This window comes from Haematobia irritans, chromosome 1 (genome assembly GCF_050003625.1).
Source record: "Haematobia irritans isolate KBUSLIRL chromosome 1, ASM5000362v1, whole genome shotgun sequence".
In the NCBI taxonomy this organism is placed as follows: domain Eukaryota; kingdom Metazoa; phylum Arthropoda; class Insecta; order Diptera; family Muscidae; genus Haematobia; species Haematobia irritans.
In genome coordinates, this window is record NC_134397.1 from 26,448,838 (window position 1) to 26,466,153 (window position 17,316).

At 29.1% G+C, this 17,316-nt stretch overlaps 1 protein-coding gene across 2 annotated transcripts in view; it reads right to left on the reverse strand.

Annotated features, from left to right (window-relative positions):
- Dh44 (corticotropin-releasing diuretic hormone 44) overlaps positions 1-17,316 on the reverse strand; it is a 123,941-nt gene that overhangs the window by 37,044 nt on the left and 69,581 nt on the right. The window contains exon 2 of one of the 2 annotated variants that reach the window (XM_075309428.1): positions 11,908-12,043. In XM_075309428.1, the coding sequence (XP_075165543.1) occupies positions 11,908-12,039 (132 nt within the window). In that variant the 5' untranslated portion in view covers positions 12,040-12,043. Of the gene's footprint in view, positions 1-11,907; positions 12,047-17,316 lie in introns of both variants that reach the window. The other variant, XM_075309423.1, reaches the window with a different exon arrangement.

A 17,316-nucleotide genomic window follows, 5' to 3' on the forward strand; every position in this document is an offset into this window, starting at 1 on the left:
GCAACCATGATTATGGACCAATTTTTGTGTGATTGGACCAATTTTGGTATGGTTGCTAGCGACCATATACTAACACCACGTTTCGAATTTGAACCGGAAAGGATGAATTTTGCTCCTCCAAGAGGCTCCGGAGGTCAAATCTGGAGAACGTTTTATATGGGGGCTATATATAATTATGGACCGATATGGTCCAATTCTGCCACGGTTGTTAAAGATCATATACTAACACCATGTTCCAAATTACAACCGGATTGGATGAAATTTGCTTCTCTTGGAGACTTCGCAAGCCAAATCTGGGGATCGGTTTATATGGGGGCTATATATAATAATGAACCGATATGGACCAATTTTTGCATGGTTGTTAGAGACCATATACCAATATCATGTACCAAATTTCAGGTGGATCGGATGAAATTTGCTTCTCTTTGAAGCTCCGCAACCCAAATTTGGGGATCGGTTTATATGGGCGCTATATATAATTATGGACCGATGTGGACCAATTTTTGCACGGTTGTTAGAGACCATATATCAATACCATGTACCAAATTTCAGCCGGATCGGATGAAATTTGCTTCTGTTTGAGGCTTCGCAAGCCAAATCTGGGGATCGGTTTATATGGGGTCTATATATAATTATGGACCGATGTGGACCAATTTTTGCATGGTTGTTAGAGACCATATACCAACATCATGTACCAAATTTCAGCCGGATCGGATGAAATTTGTTTCTCTTTGAGGCTCCGCAAGCCAAATCTGGAGATCGGTTTATATGGGGGCTATATATAATTATGGACCGATGTGGACCAATTTTTGCATGGTTGTTAGAGACCATATACCAACATCATGTACCAAATTTCAGCCGGATCGGATGAAATTTTCTTCACTTTGAGGCTCGGCAAGCAAAATCTGGGGATCGGTTTATATGGGGGCTATATATAATTATGGACCGATGTGAACCAATTTTTGCACGGTTGTTAGAGACCATATACCAATACCATGTACCAAATTTCAGCCGGATCGGATGAAATTCGCTTCTCTTTTAGGCTCCGCAAGCCAAATCTGGGGATCGGTTTATATGGGGGCTATATATAATTATGGACCGATGTGGACCAATTTTTGCATGGTTGTTAGAGACCATATACCAACACCATATACCAAATTTCAGCCGGATCGGATGAAATATGCTTCTGTTAGAGGCTCCACAAGCCAAATCTGAGGGTCCCTTTATATGGGGGCTATACGTAAAAGTGGACCGATATGGCCCATTTTCAATACCATCCGACCTACATCGATAACAACTACTTGTGCCAAGTTTCAAGTCGATAGCTTGTTTTGTTCGGAAGTTATCGTGATTTCAACAGACGGACGGACGGACGGACGGACGGACGGACGGACGGACGGACGGACGGACGGACGGACGGACGGACATGCTTAGATCGACTCAGAATTTCACCACGACCCAGAATATATATACTTTATGGGGTCTTAGAGCAATATTTCGATGTGTTACAAACGGAATGACAAAGTTAATATACCCCCATCCTATGATGGAGGGTATAAAAATACAAAGACCATTGTCCCAAAAACAAAATATTACTTTTAACATTAAACAATAACCGCATTATTACCAAAATATGTTTTATTCCAACAATAGCATGTGATGCGTGCTATTGCCAAATTTATTTGTGGAACAATTAAATGCCTGTGTGGAACATAAAAATCTCTGCAGCTGAAAAAGCACCTGGGAATTTTCATTGTTTTCTGGGTGACAGGTTGTCATGATAATGGATACATGTGGAACGTGTAAAATGCCAAATGTCCTCCCCCGACCCCTCTGCATTATTCCCGAAGATAATGTCAGTCAGAGATTAAAACTTTGCTTTCATTCATGATTGATTTGCAAATCAGCAAGAAGAACAGCCAAATAAAAAACATTCCGGGAACCCAGACAAATGAGACAATTTTGTGAATTACTAGTCGCTGAAGATGTTTTTCCTTGACATAAAGTTTTTTTTTTTTATCCTTAAATGCCAATACAAAGCTCTTTAAAAATAAAAAGATGTTTAAAAATGTTTTAACGATTGATGATTTAAATTTATTTGAGATTTATCTTAAGCATAAACTGAAGTCTTGCAAAACTGTGCAACAAGTGATGACTAAAATTGTTTTGAACAAAGCACCAACTCGGCAAAAAGAAGGAAGGTCATAATTCATGCCAAAGGTATGTAAGTAAAAGAAATCTAAACTACTTCGATGTTATTTCGGACCGTTTTTGTTTTTGAAGAATAAAATTGGAAACAGAAAACACGTATATACGGCCGTAAGTTCGGCCACCATGAATCGCGTAGAAACTTCTACTAAAGCCTGTCATTCACAATCGAATTACTTGGGTTTCTTTAAATTTCTTAACATCGTCTTCTAAATTGTAAGTCCATACGGGGTATATGTTAGACAAAAAAGGCAGATTAAATACCTATATAGTTCAGTTCTTGACTGGTATATATAGAGAGTCTATAAATAATTACGAACCGACATGAACCAATGTTTACGATATGGACCAATAACCGATATGGACCAATTTTTGTGTGATTAGTACCAAATTTTTGGACGATCAAATGAAATTTGCTTATCCAGAAGGATCATAAAGTAAAGTGTTGGGCTCGGTAGTAAGTGGCCAGACATTAACACAACATACCACATATCAACCCGATCGGATGAAATTTGCTTATCTAACAAGTTCCGCAAACACGGTTGCCACTTGAGCCAAAAATAATCTACAAAAATTTTACTAAAGAATTACCTTATGAAAAAGTATTATCTTGCAAAATTTATTTCTATAGAAAATTTTGTCAAAATTATATTTCTATAGAAAATTTTGTCAAATTTTTATTTCTACAGAAAATTTTGTCAACATTTTATTTCTACAGAAAATTTTTCAAAATAGAAAAATTTTAAACGTTTTATTTCTATAGAAAATTTTTAAAAATTTTATTTCTATATAAACATTTTTCAAAATTTTATTTCTATAGCAATTTTTGTCAAAATTTTATTTCTATAGAAAACTTTGTCCAAATTTTATTTCTATAGAAAATTTTGTCAATTTTTTTTTATTTCTATAGAAAATTTTGTCAAAATTTTATTTCTATAGAAAAAATTTTCAAATTTCTATTTCTATAGAAAATTTTGTTCAAATTTTATTTCTATAGAAAATTTTGTCAACATTTTATTTCTATAGAAAATTTTGTGAAAATTGTATTTCTATAGAAAATTTTGTCAAAATTGTATTTCTATAGAAAATTTTGTCATAACTTTATTTCTGTAGAAAATGTTGTCCAAATTTTATTTCTGCAGAAAATTTTTCAAAATTCTATTTCTAAAAAAAAGTTTGTCAAAATTTTATTTCTATAGAAAAATGTTCAAAATTTTATTTCAATAGAAAAATTTTTCACAATTCTATTTCTATAGAAAATTTTGTCAAAATGTTATTTCTATAGAAAATTTTTCAAAATTCTATTTCTATAGAAAAATTTGTCAAAATTTTATTTCTATAAAAAATTTTGTCCAAATTTTTCTGCTATAGAAAATTTTTCAAAATTCTATTTCTTTAGAAAAGTTTGTCTAAATTTTATTTCTATAGAAAAATTTTCAAAATTTGATTTCTATTTCTATAGAAAATTTTGTCAAAATTTTATTTCTATAGAAAATTTTTCAAAATTCTATTTCCATAGAAAATTTTGTCCAAATTTGTATTCTATAGGAAATTCTGTCAAAATTTTATTTCTATAGAAAATTTTGTCATAATTTTATTTCTGTAGAAAATGTTGTCCAAATTTTATTTCTATAGAAAATTTTTCAAAATTCTATTTCTATAGAAAAATTTGTCAAAAATGTATTTCTATTGAAAATTTTGTCCTAATTTTACTGCTATAGAAAATTTTGTTAAAATTTAATGTCTATAGAAAATTTTGTCAAATTTTTTTTTCTGTAGAAAATGTTGTAAAAATTTTACTTCCAATGGAAATTTTGTCAAAATTTTATTTCTATACAAAAATTGTCAACGTTTTATTTCTATAGACAATTATGTTACAATTTTATTTCTATAGAAAATTTTGTCAAAATTTTATTTGTTGTAAAAATTTTACTTCCAATGGAAATTTTGTCAAAATTTTATTTCTATAACAAAATTGTCAACGTTTTATTTCTATAGACAATTCTGTTAAAATTTTATTTCTATAGAAAATTTTGTCAAAATTTTATTTGTTGTAAAAATTTTACTTCCAATGGAAATTTTGTCAAAATTTTATTTCTATAACAAAATTGTCAACGTTTTATTTCTATAGACAATTCTGTTAAAATTTTATTTCTATAGAAAATTTTGTCAAAATTTTATTTCTATAGAATATTTTTTCCAAATTTTCTTTCTATAGAAAATTGTGTCAAAATTTTATCTAAATTTTATTTCTATAGAAAATTTCGTGAAAATTTTATTATCTTAATTATTTTTTATTTATTTCTATATAAATATTTTTCAAAACTATATTTCTATAGAAATTTTTTAAAAATTATATTTTTATAGAAAATTTTGTCAAAATTTTATTTCTATACAAAATTTTTCAAAATTTTATTTCTATAGAAAAATTAGTCGACATTTTATATCTATAGAAAAATTGGTCAAAATTTTATATCTATAGAAAATATTTCAAAATTTTATTTCTATAGAAAATATTTCAAAATTTTATTTCTATAGAAAATGTTGTCAAAATTTTATTTCTATAGAAAATTTTGTAAAATTGTATTTCTATACAAAATTTTTCAAAATTTTATTTCGATACAAACTTTTTCAAAATTTTATTTCTATAGAAAAATTTGTCAAAATTTTATTTCTATAGAAAAATTGGCCAAAATTTTATTTCTATAGAAAATTTTATTTCTATAGAAAAATTTGTCAACATTTTATTTCTATAGAAAATTTTTCAAAATTTTATATCAATAGAAAAATTTTCAAAATTTTATTTCTATAAAAAATTTTGTCCAAATTTGATTTCTATAGAAAATTTTGTCCAAATTTTATTTCTATAGAAAATGTTGTCAAAATTTTATTTCTATAGAAAATTTTGTCCAAATTTTACTGCTATAGAAAATTTTGTTAAAATGTTATGTCTATAGAAAATATTGTCAAAATTTTATTTCTGTAGAGAATATTGTACAAATTTTATTTCCAATGGAAATTCTGTCAAAATTGTATTTCTATAAAAAAATTGTCAACGTTTTATTTCTATAGAAAATTTTGTTAAAATTTTATTTCTATAGAAAATTTTGTCAAAATTTTATTTCTTTACAAAATTTTTCAAAATTTTATTTCTATAGAAAAATTGGTCAAAATTTCATATCTATAGAAAATATTTCAAAATCTTATTTCTATAGAAAATATTTCAAAATTTTATTTCTATAGAAAAATTTGTCAAAATTTTATTTGTATAGAATAATTTGTCAAAATTTTATTTCTATAGAAAATTGTGTTCAAATTTTATTTCTATAGAAAATTGTATTCAAATTTTATTTCTATAGAAAATTTTGTCAAAATTTTATTTCTATAGAAAATTTTGTTCAAATTTTATTTCTATAGAAAATTTTGTCAAAATTTCATTTCTATTGAAAATTTTGTTAAAATTTTATTTCTATAGAAAATCTTGTTAAAATTTAATTTCTATAAAAAATTGTGTACCACAAAATGTTCATCTCATCATCATGGGAAACTCGTTTGAAATTTAATAAAATGAAAAACGATTTGTCTGTTCTACGATTCTTTTTACCCAAAAAAAATTGTGAACTTTTATTTCAAAGATTTCTCCATCCACATATGCTATGCAAAAAGCATACCATCAATTTTATGATTCAACACCTGCTGAATAAACTTTTCCCCTGGTTTTCTATGAGATACAAGAAAACAGAAAACCTAGAAATTTCCTTAATGTGAAACTAATGAAGTTAAACGACTAGGGATGTTACAAACTTTCACTTAACAAATTCAATTCACACCGTCGTCATAGTAACCCAATGTAATGGAGAGAAAAATATCCTAGCAAACAAAATTGTGAATTCGAAATAAGGGTAGATAAAAGAATCGTTAGGTTAGGTTAGGTTCCCATCTGGGGTATAGGAACGGTGTTACTGATATATTCACATTAAAGTTATATACTGACGGTGTGTTATTAAATAAAATTTTAAAATTTACTGTTTTTTTTTTAATCCAACCAACCTTTAAATTTATATACTGTGTTAATTTATTATTTTTTCCATTTTTATATATTTTTTTGAATTTTCTGTTTTTTTTATTTATCGTGTTTACTGGGTTAATTTATTCAATCGTTTTCACTTATGAATTCATGACCAGCCATCATCACTTATCTGTTGTTCTTTAGGTGTCAAGTGATTTATTTGAAACGTGCCTTAGTGTAATGCCATTTGTTTCCTTTCATCATTAACACTCTCTCTCTCTCTCTCACTCTCTTATTAGCATCACCATCAACATCATCACAAACACAATAACACAAACATACCACCTACAACTCATATTTCAACATCCACTTATAGTCTCATAATGTAATGTAGTCTACATATCATCACTGACAGAACTTCAATAAACATAGGAGTCCTTGATAAATGTCAATACTATCAAGTTTTTAATTACATCAATTACTCACTCACTCACTACACTCATACTTATCACATCACAAACTCAAATGCAAAGTGGATATTTCGTTGTATACATGTAGTGTATGACAGATAGTATAGCAGTATAATCTAGGCATAATCCAATTATATTGTTTAAAGAAAATCTAAATTACCGACTCAGGATCAAATGGAATTGCAGCAGAATGTATGTGTGTGTGAGGGAGGAAGAGAAAAAACGAGAACTTAATCTCTTGAAAAATTGCCATAATGTAAAGAAAGATGTAGTTTATAGGCATTTGACATATATGGAAATTATCATTGTAATTTTTCCTACATATGGAATGATGGTATTTTTAGAAGTAAAATAAGGTACTTTTCAAACACTACACAGAAAAAAAATCCGTTGTTATACAGACACTAAAGTTAACTTTTGTTTATAGTTTATTTTATTTTAAAGAAAAATTATTTTACAGCCCTTATATATACCGATCTTCCAATTTATTTTTTTTTATACCCACCACCATAGAATGGTGATGGGGGTATAATAAGTTTGTCATTCCGTTTGTAACACATCGAAATATCGATTTCCGACTATATAAAGTATATATATTCTTGATCATGGAGAAATTCTAAGACGATATAACAGATTGGCTGATAAATCCCCGGTCTGACACATAGATGGCGTCGATAGTATTAAGTCAATTAGTTTGTGAGAGCGTCTTTGTGATGCAACTTTTGTTATTATGAAAAAAATAGAAAAAAAGGAATTTCGTGTTTTGATAAAATACTGTTTTCTGAAGGGTAAAAATACGGTGGAAGCAAAAACTTGGCTTGATAATGAGTTTCCGCACTCTGCCCCAGGGAAATCAACAATAATTGATTGGTATGCAATGAGCTCGGAGGACGATGAACGCAGTGGACGCCCGAAAGAGGTGGTTACCGACGAAAACATCAAAAAAATCCACAAAATGATTTTGTATGACCGTAAAATGAAGTTGATCGAGATAGCAGAGGCCTTAAGGATATCAAAGGAACGTGTTGGTCATATCATTCATCAATATTTGGATATGCGGAAGCTCTGTGCAAAATGGGTGCCACGCGAGCTCACATTTGACCAAAAACAACAACGTGTTGATGATTCTGAGCGGTGTTTGCAGCTGTTAACTCGTAATACACCCGAGTTTTTCCGTCGATATGTGACAATGGATGAAACATGGCTCCATCACTACACTCCTGAGTCCAATCCACAGTCGGCTAAGTGGACAGCGATCGGTGAACCGTCTCCGAAGCGTGGAGAGACTCAAAAGTCCGCTGGCAAAGTAATGGCCTCTGTTTTTTTGGAATGCGCATGGAATAATTTTTATCGATTATCTTGAGAAGAGAAAAACCATCAACAGTGACTATTATATGCCGTTATTGGAGCGTTTGAAGGTCGAAATCGCGGAAAAACGGCCCCATATGAAGAAGAAAAAAAATGTGTTGTTCCACCAAGACAACGCACCGTGCCACAAGTCATTGAAAACGATGGCAAAAATTCATGAATTGGGCTTCGAATTGCTTCCCCACCCACCGTATTCTCCAGATCTGGAGAATGCGAGCATCCTCAAAAGGATGCTCGCAGGGAAAAAATTTGGCTGCAATGAAGAGGTGATCGCCGAAACTGAGGCCTATATTGAGGCAAAACCGAAGGAGTACTACCAAAATGGTATCAAAAAATTGGAAGGTCGTTATAATCGTCGTATCGCTCTTGAAGGGAACTATGTTGAATAATAAAAACGAATTTTGACAAAAAAAATGTGTTTTTCTTTGTTAGACCGGGGACTTATCAGCCAACCTGCACGCACAGAAAAACCATGTTTGGACATGGTTGCCGCATCCATTTAATGGTTAGCTAGAGCATATAATTGCCGCGAAAACCATGTATTTTGTCTTTGTAAAAATAGTTTTCGAGCGGAGAAAAATTTATGGTGGCAATAAGCATTTGAATGGTTCTCAAATACCGCAAACATGTTCTATCATTTAAATGATAGAATTTGAGACCATTAAATGGTCGGGAAAATCATGTATCTGACCATTCAATTTTTTTACTTTTTTACAGGGAAAAAAGTATTTTTATAGGTTAAGTATAGATATGTCTAGAACCATTACATGGCCATAAAGACCATTTACATTTTTTTCGTGACCATTTAATTTTTTAACTTGTTTGCAGCGAACAGAATTTTATAAAAACATTGATCAGGTACACACGATTTTCATTTTGCGCGTCAGTCGTGTGTTGATTGTTTCTTGGAAAGGACGGAGAATACGGATTTACTGTGTTTTGTGTTAATTTATTTATTCAGAAGTGGCACGTGGTTTTATGTGAACACAAAAAAGGAAAGTATAATTCAAAAAATGTACCTGTTTTTTGTTCTGCATTTTGCTATATGGTATCATTTATTTTTATTTGCAGTTACATGATGTCTGCGTTTGTACATTTGATGCGCACGATGTAAATATGGAATAATTACTTATTGTTGAAATTGAAATAAAATAGAGTGTGTAAAAATATATGATGTTTGCTTGAACGACAAATAAACAATGAATTAGTTTATAAATAAATAAAAACAAACAAATAAAGTTAATTTTGTGTTTTCTTTTCTCAAGTGGCGTCCTTTTTTCGACGATGAAAAAAGTTTTTTCATAAAGATCAAAACATTTTAGGTTGTGACCATGTTCTTTTAACTAGGAGAAAAACATTTTTAATGAATACCATAACATTTTAAATCGTGACCATTGTCTTTTCATTCAAACAAAATTCTTTTTATCAATATAATAACATTTTAGATGAGGACAATTACATTTTTCTTAGAACCATGTTCACTGAGCCAACATGGTTGCAGGTTAAAATGTTACATGGTCGCCGCAAAAATAGCTCCTATCATATTATTTTGCTCTTCGATTATGATTGTGACAATCATGTTTCTTCTCTGCGTGTGTTAAGCATGTCCGTCTGTCTGTCTGTTGTAATCACGCTACAGCCTTCAATAATGGCGCTATCGTCCTGAAATTTGGCACAGATTCGTCTTTTGTTTGCAGGCAGGTCAAGTCCAAAGATGGGCTATATCGGTCCAAGTTTTGATATAGTCCCATATAAACCGACCTCCCGATTTGGGGTCTAGGGCTTATAAAAACTGTAGTTTTTATCCAAATTGCCTGAAATTGGAAATCTAGAGGTATTTTAGGACCATCAAAAAGTGTACCGAAATTGGTGCCTATCGGTCCATGTTTTGGTATAGCCCCCATATAGACCGATCTCCCGATTTTACTTCTTGGGCTTCTAGAATCCGTAGTTTTTACCCAATTTGCCCGAAATTGGAAATCTAGAGGTATTCTAATAAGGTAAAGAGATGTGCCGAAAATGGTGAGTACCGGTCGATGGTTTGATATAGCCCCCATATACACCGCTTTCCCGATTTTACTTCTTGGGCTTCAAGAATCCGTAGTTTTTACCCAATTTGCCTAAAATTGGAAATCTAGAGGTATTCTAGGACCATAAAAACGTGTGTCGATAATGGTGAGTACCGGTCCATGTTTTGATATAGCCCCCCTATATACCGATATCCCGATTTTATTTTTTGGGCTTCTAGAATCCGTAGTTTTTATCCAATTTGCCTGAAATTGGAAATGTAGAGGTATTCTAGGATAATAAAGAGATGTGCAGAAAATGGTGATTATCGGTCCATGTTTTGATATAGCCCCCATATAGACCGATCTCCCGATTTTACTTCTTGGGCTCCTAGAATCCGTAGTTTTAATCGAATTTACCTGAAATTTGAAATCTAGAGGTACTCTAGGACCATAAAGACGTGTGTCGAAAATGGTGAGTACCGGTCGATGGTTTGATAACCTGCTATGACGAGGGGGCTTTAAAGGAAACAATTTTCAAAAAATTTCTACAAAATCTTAAAATTGAAGTCGGCTAATGACCTGGGATGGAACACAATCAGTGTGGCGCAGGGTATATAGTATATGGGAAACACTTAAATCTGAAGCAATTTTGTAGGAAACTTCGTAAAAGTGTATTTATGATTTATCGGTCGATAGATATGTTTTAAGTCATTTTTAGAAGTTTTCGACTTACCAGCGGCGATATGGGAGCTATATCTAAATCTGAACCGATTTCAACTAAATTTGGTACACATTACGACACTATCAGCTGCACTCCTTGTGCAAAAGTTTACGCATATCACGCGGAAATTCTGGCTTCCGGGGCCATATTAGTAGATATCGGGCTAAAGATATATATGGGAGATATATCTAAAACTGAACCGATTTATTCCAAAATAGATAGGGTTCTATTCTGACCCAAAACACATACTTGTACCAAATTCGAAGTCGATTTGACTAAAATTTCTACATAGACTTTGATTACAAAAATGTGTTCCCAGAGAGACGGACGAAAGGACATGGCTAGAACGACTTAGGGACCGGCCTTGAGCATTATTGCCAAAGACACCATATGTCTATCTCGTCTACTTCTGGGTGTTGCAAACATATGCACTAATAATTATATGGAAGCACATGGAGGGGTCTTGAAGCGTATTAGCTTTATATATTAATATATTCTATATAATGTGTCATACAAATCCATATCACATCATCACGGATGAACTTAACTCGTAGAATGTATTAAATAGAGTACCACATAGTGGCCCTCATTTCAATTCCTACTGGCTTTATTTGAAAGTAATCATGTAAATATTTTCCATTTCATCGAATAATTTAAATTACATACGAAATAGAACCCCATTAGGTAGAAAACCTTCAATATTATTCACCATAGACTTCACAGGGCCCCTTTGTGCGTTCCCAAAACTCAAATAAAACCATACCAGACTATGATTATACTCAAATACCCAAGTATTAATTGCTTGGTGTTAAACACATCATGCCACAATTTTCAAACTAAATTTTCCCAACCTCTCCCACATACACAATTGAATTGCCTCGTAAAAAGAACAATGTATTCGATCATTTCCACCACTACAACCACAATATTCATTCATTATTTATACAATCTTGCATGTATTGCCAAAGGACGATGAATGTTTGTTCAATCTCACCATCTGTGGAATATTGAGAAATCGAAGGTCGGGGGAGAGGAGGTTGGTCTAACATGAATACTCTTATCTAGCCTTTGGAGTTTATTTAATTTATTCACATGGTTCTTTCAACTGCGTGTATTACATACCTGTGTCGCACTGCTGTCCAAAGCTTCCAGTGTCGGATGATAGCTGCCATAACTGCCCCTTTGTGCTGTATAGACGAGTTTTGTGGCACACAACAAAGTTAAGACTGGACACAACCACGTTGTGGCTTTCATAGTGCTGCTGATGGTGGAAATGTGAATAAAATGCAGGACATATCGGAAAAGAGAAAAGCAAAGAAATAAGAGTAAATTAAATAAAATTGTAGATGCAACAACAATAGCGTTATTTAATTGCAAAATATGACATGTTTCACACACACACAACAATTTCTTGTGTGTATGTTCGCTTTGGTGTTTTGTGATGTTTGGCGATACAAAAAAATGTTCCTCCTGTTATGATGAACTTTAAACAAAACAAGATCTATGACCTGTTCGACTAAGCCTAAATTTCTGTCTCCTTAATCATGGATATGATTCAAACCGAGTCATATTTTATGGACACTAATATGAGTAAAGACCGCCCTGAATTCGCCCTGGCCGATAATCAATATAAACCTATAGTCCGCATACAGAGAAAGGATTGGTTTCACGGTTGCAACTCGAGCCGAAAATAATCAACCAAATTTTTTTTATAGAAAATTTTGTCAAAATTTTACTCCTATTCAAAATTTGATCAAAATTTTATTTCTATAGAAAATTTGGTCAAAATTTTATTTTTATAGAAAATTTTGTCAAAATTTGATTTTTATAGAAAATTTTGTCAAAATTTGATTTTTATAGAAAACTTTATCAATAATTTATTTTTATAGAAATTTTATACCAAAATTGTATTTATATAGAAATTTTTGTCAAAATTGTATTTCTATAAAAAAATTTTGTCAAAATTTTATTTCTATTTAAAATTTTCTCAAAATTTTATTTCTATAACAAATTTTATCAAAATTTTATTTCTATAAAAAATTTTGTCAAAATTTTATTTCTATAAAAAATTTTGTCAAAATTTTATTTCTATAGAATGTAATAAATAGAGTACCAGTTAGTGGTATAGAAAATTTTGTCAAAATTTTATTTCTATAGAAAATTTTGTCAAAATTTTATTTTTATAGAAATTGTTTACCAAATTGTATTTCAATAGAAAATTTTACTCCTATAGAAAATGTTGTTAAAATTTTATTTCTATAGCAATTTTGTTAAAATTTTATTTCTATAGAAAATTTTGTCAAAATTTTATTTCTATAGAAAATTTTGTCAAAATTTTATTTTTATAGGAAATTTTGTCAAAATTGTACTTCTATAGAAACTTTTATCAAAACTTTATTTCTATATAAAATTATGTAAAAATTTTATTTCTATAGATAATTTTGTCAAAATTTTATTTCTATAGAAAATTTTGTCAAAATTTTATTTCTATAGAAAATTTTCTCAAATTTTATTTCTGTAGAATGTAATAAATAGAGTACAACGTAGTGGTAACAGAAAATTTTGCCAAAATTTTATTTCTATAGAAAATTTTGTCAAAATTTTATTTCCATAAAAAATTTATACTAAAATTTTATTTATATAGAAATTTTTGTCAAAATTGTATTTCTATAAAAAATTTTGTCAAAATTTTATTTTCTCTACATTTTATTTCTACTTAAAATTTTGTCAAAATTTTACTTCTATTAAAAATTTTGTCAAAATTTTATGTCTATAGAAAATTTTGTTAAAATTTTACTCCTATAGAAAATTTTGTTAAAATTTTATTTCTATAGCAATTTTGTACAGAAAATTTTGTTAAAATTTTATTTCTATAGAAAATTTTGTCACAATTTTATTTTTATAGAAAATTTTGTCAACATTTTATTTTAATAGAAATTTTTTAACAAATTTTATTTCCATACAAAATTTTCTCAAAATTTTATTCCTATAGAAAATTTTGTCAAAATTTTATTTATATAGCAATTTTGTTAACATTTTATTTCTATAGAAAATTTTGTCAAAATGTTATTTCTATAGAAAAATTTGTTAAAATTTTATTTCCATAGAATATTTTGTCAAAAATTTATTTTTATAGAAACTTTTGTCAAAATTTTATTTTTATAGAAACTTTTGTCAAAATTTTATTTTCATAGAAACTTTTATCAAAATTTTATTTGTATATAAAATTTTGTTAAAATTTTATTTCTATAGAAAATTTTGTCAAAATTTTATTTCTATAGATAATTTTTTCAAAATTTTATTTCTATAAAAAATTTAGTCAACATTTTATTTCTGCAGAAAGTTTTGTCAAAATTTTATTTCTATCAAAAATGTTGTCAAAATTTTATTTCTATAGAAATTTTTGACAAACATTTATTTCTATAGAAAATTTTCTAAAAAATGTTATTTCTATAGAAAATTTTGTCAAAATGTTATTTCTATAGAAAATTTTGTCAAAATTTTATTTCCATAGAAAATTTTGTCAAGATTTTATTTCTATAGAAAATTTTGTCAAAATTTTATTTTTATAGAAAATTTTGTTAAAATTTTATTTCTATAGAAAATTTTGTCAAAATTTTATTTCTATAGAAAATTTTGTCAAAATTTTATTTCTATAAAAATTTCTAAAGTACCTCTTAGCTGGAGAGGAATATTTTGCAAAATCTACCAAAACATCAAGAATTCTACCAATCTACCACACAATAAAAAATCTACCAATTTTAGTAGAATTCTCCCAATTGCGACAACCGTGATTGGTTTACATTACGAGGGAGGACAATACGAGGGCTAATCATTAATCATTGAAAATCGCTTTATTGTTTTTCAAAATATACCCCATTAAGCTTTATATATTTTTGCGTGCGTTTGGACAAATTGTCGAAGCACTTTTCCCACTGTGATTGTGGTACTCCAAACCATTCACTTTTAACGGTTGTCACTCTAGCCAAAAAATTTTATTTCTATACAATCTTTTTTTTTTTAAATTTATTTCTATAGAAATGTAAGTTACATTTTTATAGGAGAAAATCAAATTGCAAGCGAAGCTATACATTGACCTTATATAACTTTTTTGGGCATCGGTGAACTCTTGTACTTTTTGGAACTTGAATGGATTGAATGCAAGCTCATTTTCTTACGAGCACAATGCTTTTTTGTTAGCATGTAAATAACTCTGTTAGCTATCAAACGAGAGGTACATATGGACACTACATTTTATTTCTATAGCAATTTTGTCAAAATTTTATTTTTATAGAAAATATTGTCAAAATTTTATTTCCATAGAAAATTTTGTTAAAATTTCATTTCTATAGAAAACTTTGTCAAAATTTTATTTTTATAGAAAATTTTGTCAAAATGTTATTTCTATAGAAAATTTTGTCAAAATGTTATTTCTATAGAAAATTTTGTCAACATTTTATTTCCATAGAAAATTTTGTCAAAATTTTATTTCCAAAGAAAATTTTGTCAAAATTGTATTTTTATAGAAAATTTTCTCAAAATTGTATTTCTATAGAAAATTTTGTTCAAATTTTAGTTCTATAGAAAATTTTATCAAAATTTTATTTCTGTAGAAAATGTTGTTAAAATTTTATTTCTATAGAAAATTTTATCAAAATTTTATTTCTTAATTTGTAAAGTACCTCTTAGCTGGAGAGGAATATTTTGCAAAATCATACAAAACATCAAGAACTCTACCAATCTACCACACAATAAAAAATCTACCATTTCTAGTAGAATTCTACCAATTGTGGCAACCATGATTGGTTTACATTACGAGGGTTGCCTTTTATTGTTTGGTATTAGAGAACAAAATCTAATATTAATCATTGAAAATCGCTTTATTGTTTTTCAAAATATTCCCCATTAAGCTCTATATATTTTTGCGCGCGTTTGGACAAATTGTCAAAGCATTTTTCCCACTATGATTGTGGTACTCCAAACCATGCACTTTTAACGGTTGTCACTCGAGCCAAAAATAATCTAGCAAAATTTGGAGAAAATTTTACCAACAAACTACCGAACAAAATATTTATTTTGCCAAATGTTATTTCTATACAATATTTTGTCAAAATTTTATTTCTATAGAAAAATTTGTCAAATTTTTATTTTTATAGAATATTTTGTCAAAATTTCTTTTCGATAGAAAATTTTGTTGAACAATTTTTTCTTTAGAAAATTCTGTCAAAATTTTATTTCTATAATAAATGTTTCCAAAATGTTATTTCTATAGGAAATTTTGTTAAAATTTTATTTCTATACAATCTTTTTTTTTCAAAAATTTATTTCTATAGAAATGTAAGTTAAATTTGTATAGGAGAAAATCAAATTGCATGCGAAACTATACATTGACCTTATATGACTTTTTTGGGCATCGGTGAACTCTTGTACTTTTTGGAACTTCAATGGGTTAAATGCAAGCTCATTTTCTTACGATCACAATGCTTTCTTCGTTAGCATATAAATAACTCTGTTAGCTATCAAACGAGGGGTACATATGGACACTACGTTAGATCTGATTCTATAAGAACCATTTTTATTGAGTTTTCGAGAAATTTATATGTACATATTCGGCACACCTATTTACGGATCTAACAAACTTCTAGATTTCCAAGTCTGGGAAATAGCATAAAAATTGACCAAATCAGATATCGATTTAGATAAGGGTTTATCAAAACCTGGGCCTTCTTCGAAATTGTCCTGTTTGCAGAGAAAAAAATCTTTACCAAATTACTGAATTTTACCTCCAGTATTGAAAGTTGTAGCTTGCTTATAACAGACAGACGGACATCGTTAGATTCTCATGGACTTTCGGAAACTGGTATTTCGATGTGGTACAAATGGTAAAGCAAACATCACATATGGTGATGTGTATAATAACTGGAAGCCACAGTGGAGTAATAGTTATGAATACGAATAATCATGGGTTCAATCATAGATCCAATTAGAAATTTAATTTATACCAGTAATTATTGTTTTGATTAAAAAATTATTGGAATTAGTAAATTTTTTATTGGAAACCATTTTCAAATTAAATTAAATTTTTAATTAAAAAAATATTGTTGATATTTCTGTAAAACACATGGTCACCCAGAGTTTCAAACTCCACGAAATATGAACATTTCGCTATGCACCACAGAAAACAGCAACAAGTTAAACATTAACAAAGAAATTCAAATTTATTTTTTCCAACTGAACGCCCCCCATGGATTTGCATCAAAACACAAATGATTTCAAATTTAGCTTGCACTTATTTCACAAACTGTCACACATGTCAATGTCACCACAAGTCATACGGAAATGATAGAAATGTCACCTGTAGCAAAATTGGAATGAATGGTGATGAATGTTTTTTTTTTTTTAATAATCAAACGAATTCATGTGAAAATGCACAACTTTGCATATTTTCAAAGAACTTATTGCGGATAAAAAAAAAATATAAACACAAAAAAATCTGTTTTTAAATGACATTTAAATTGAAGCGAATTACAT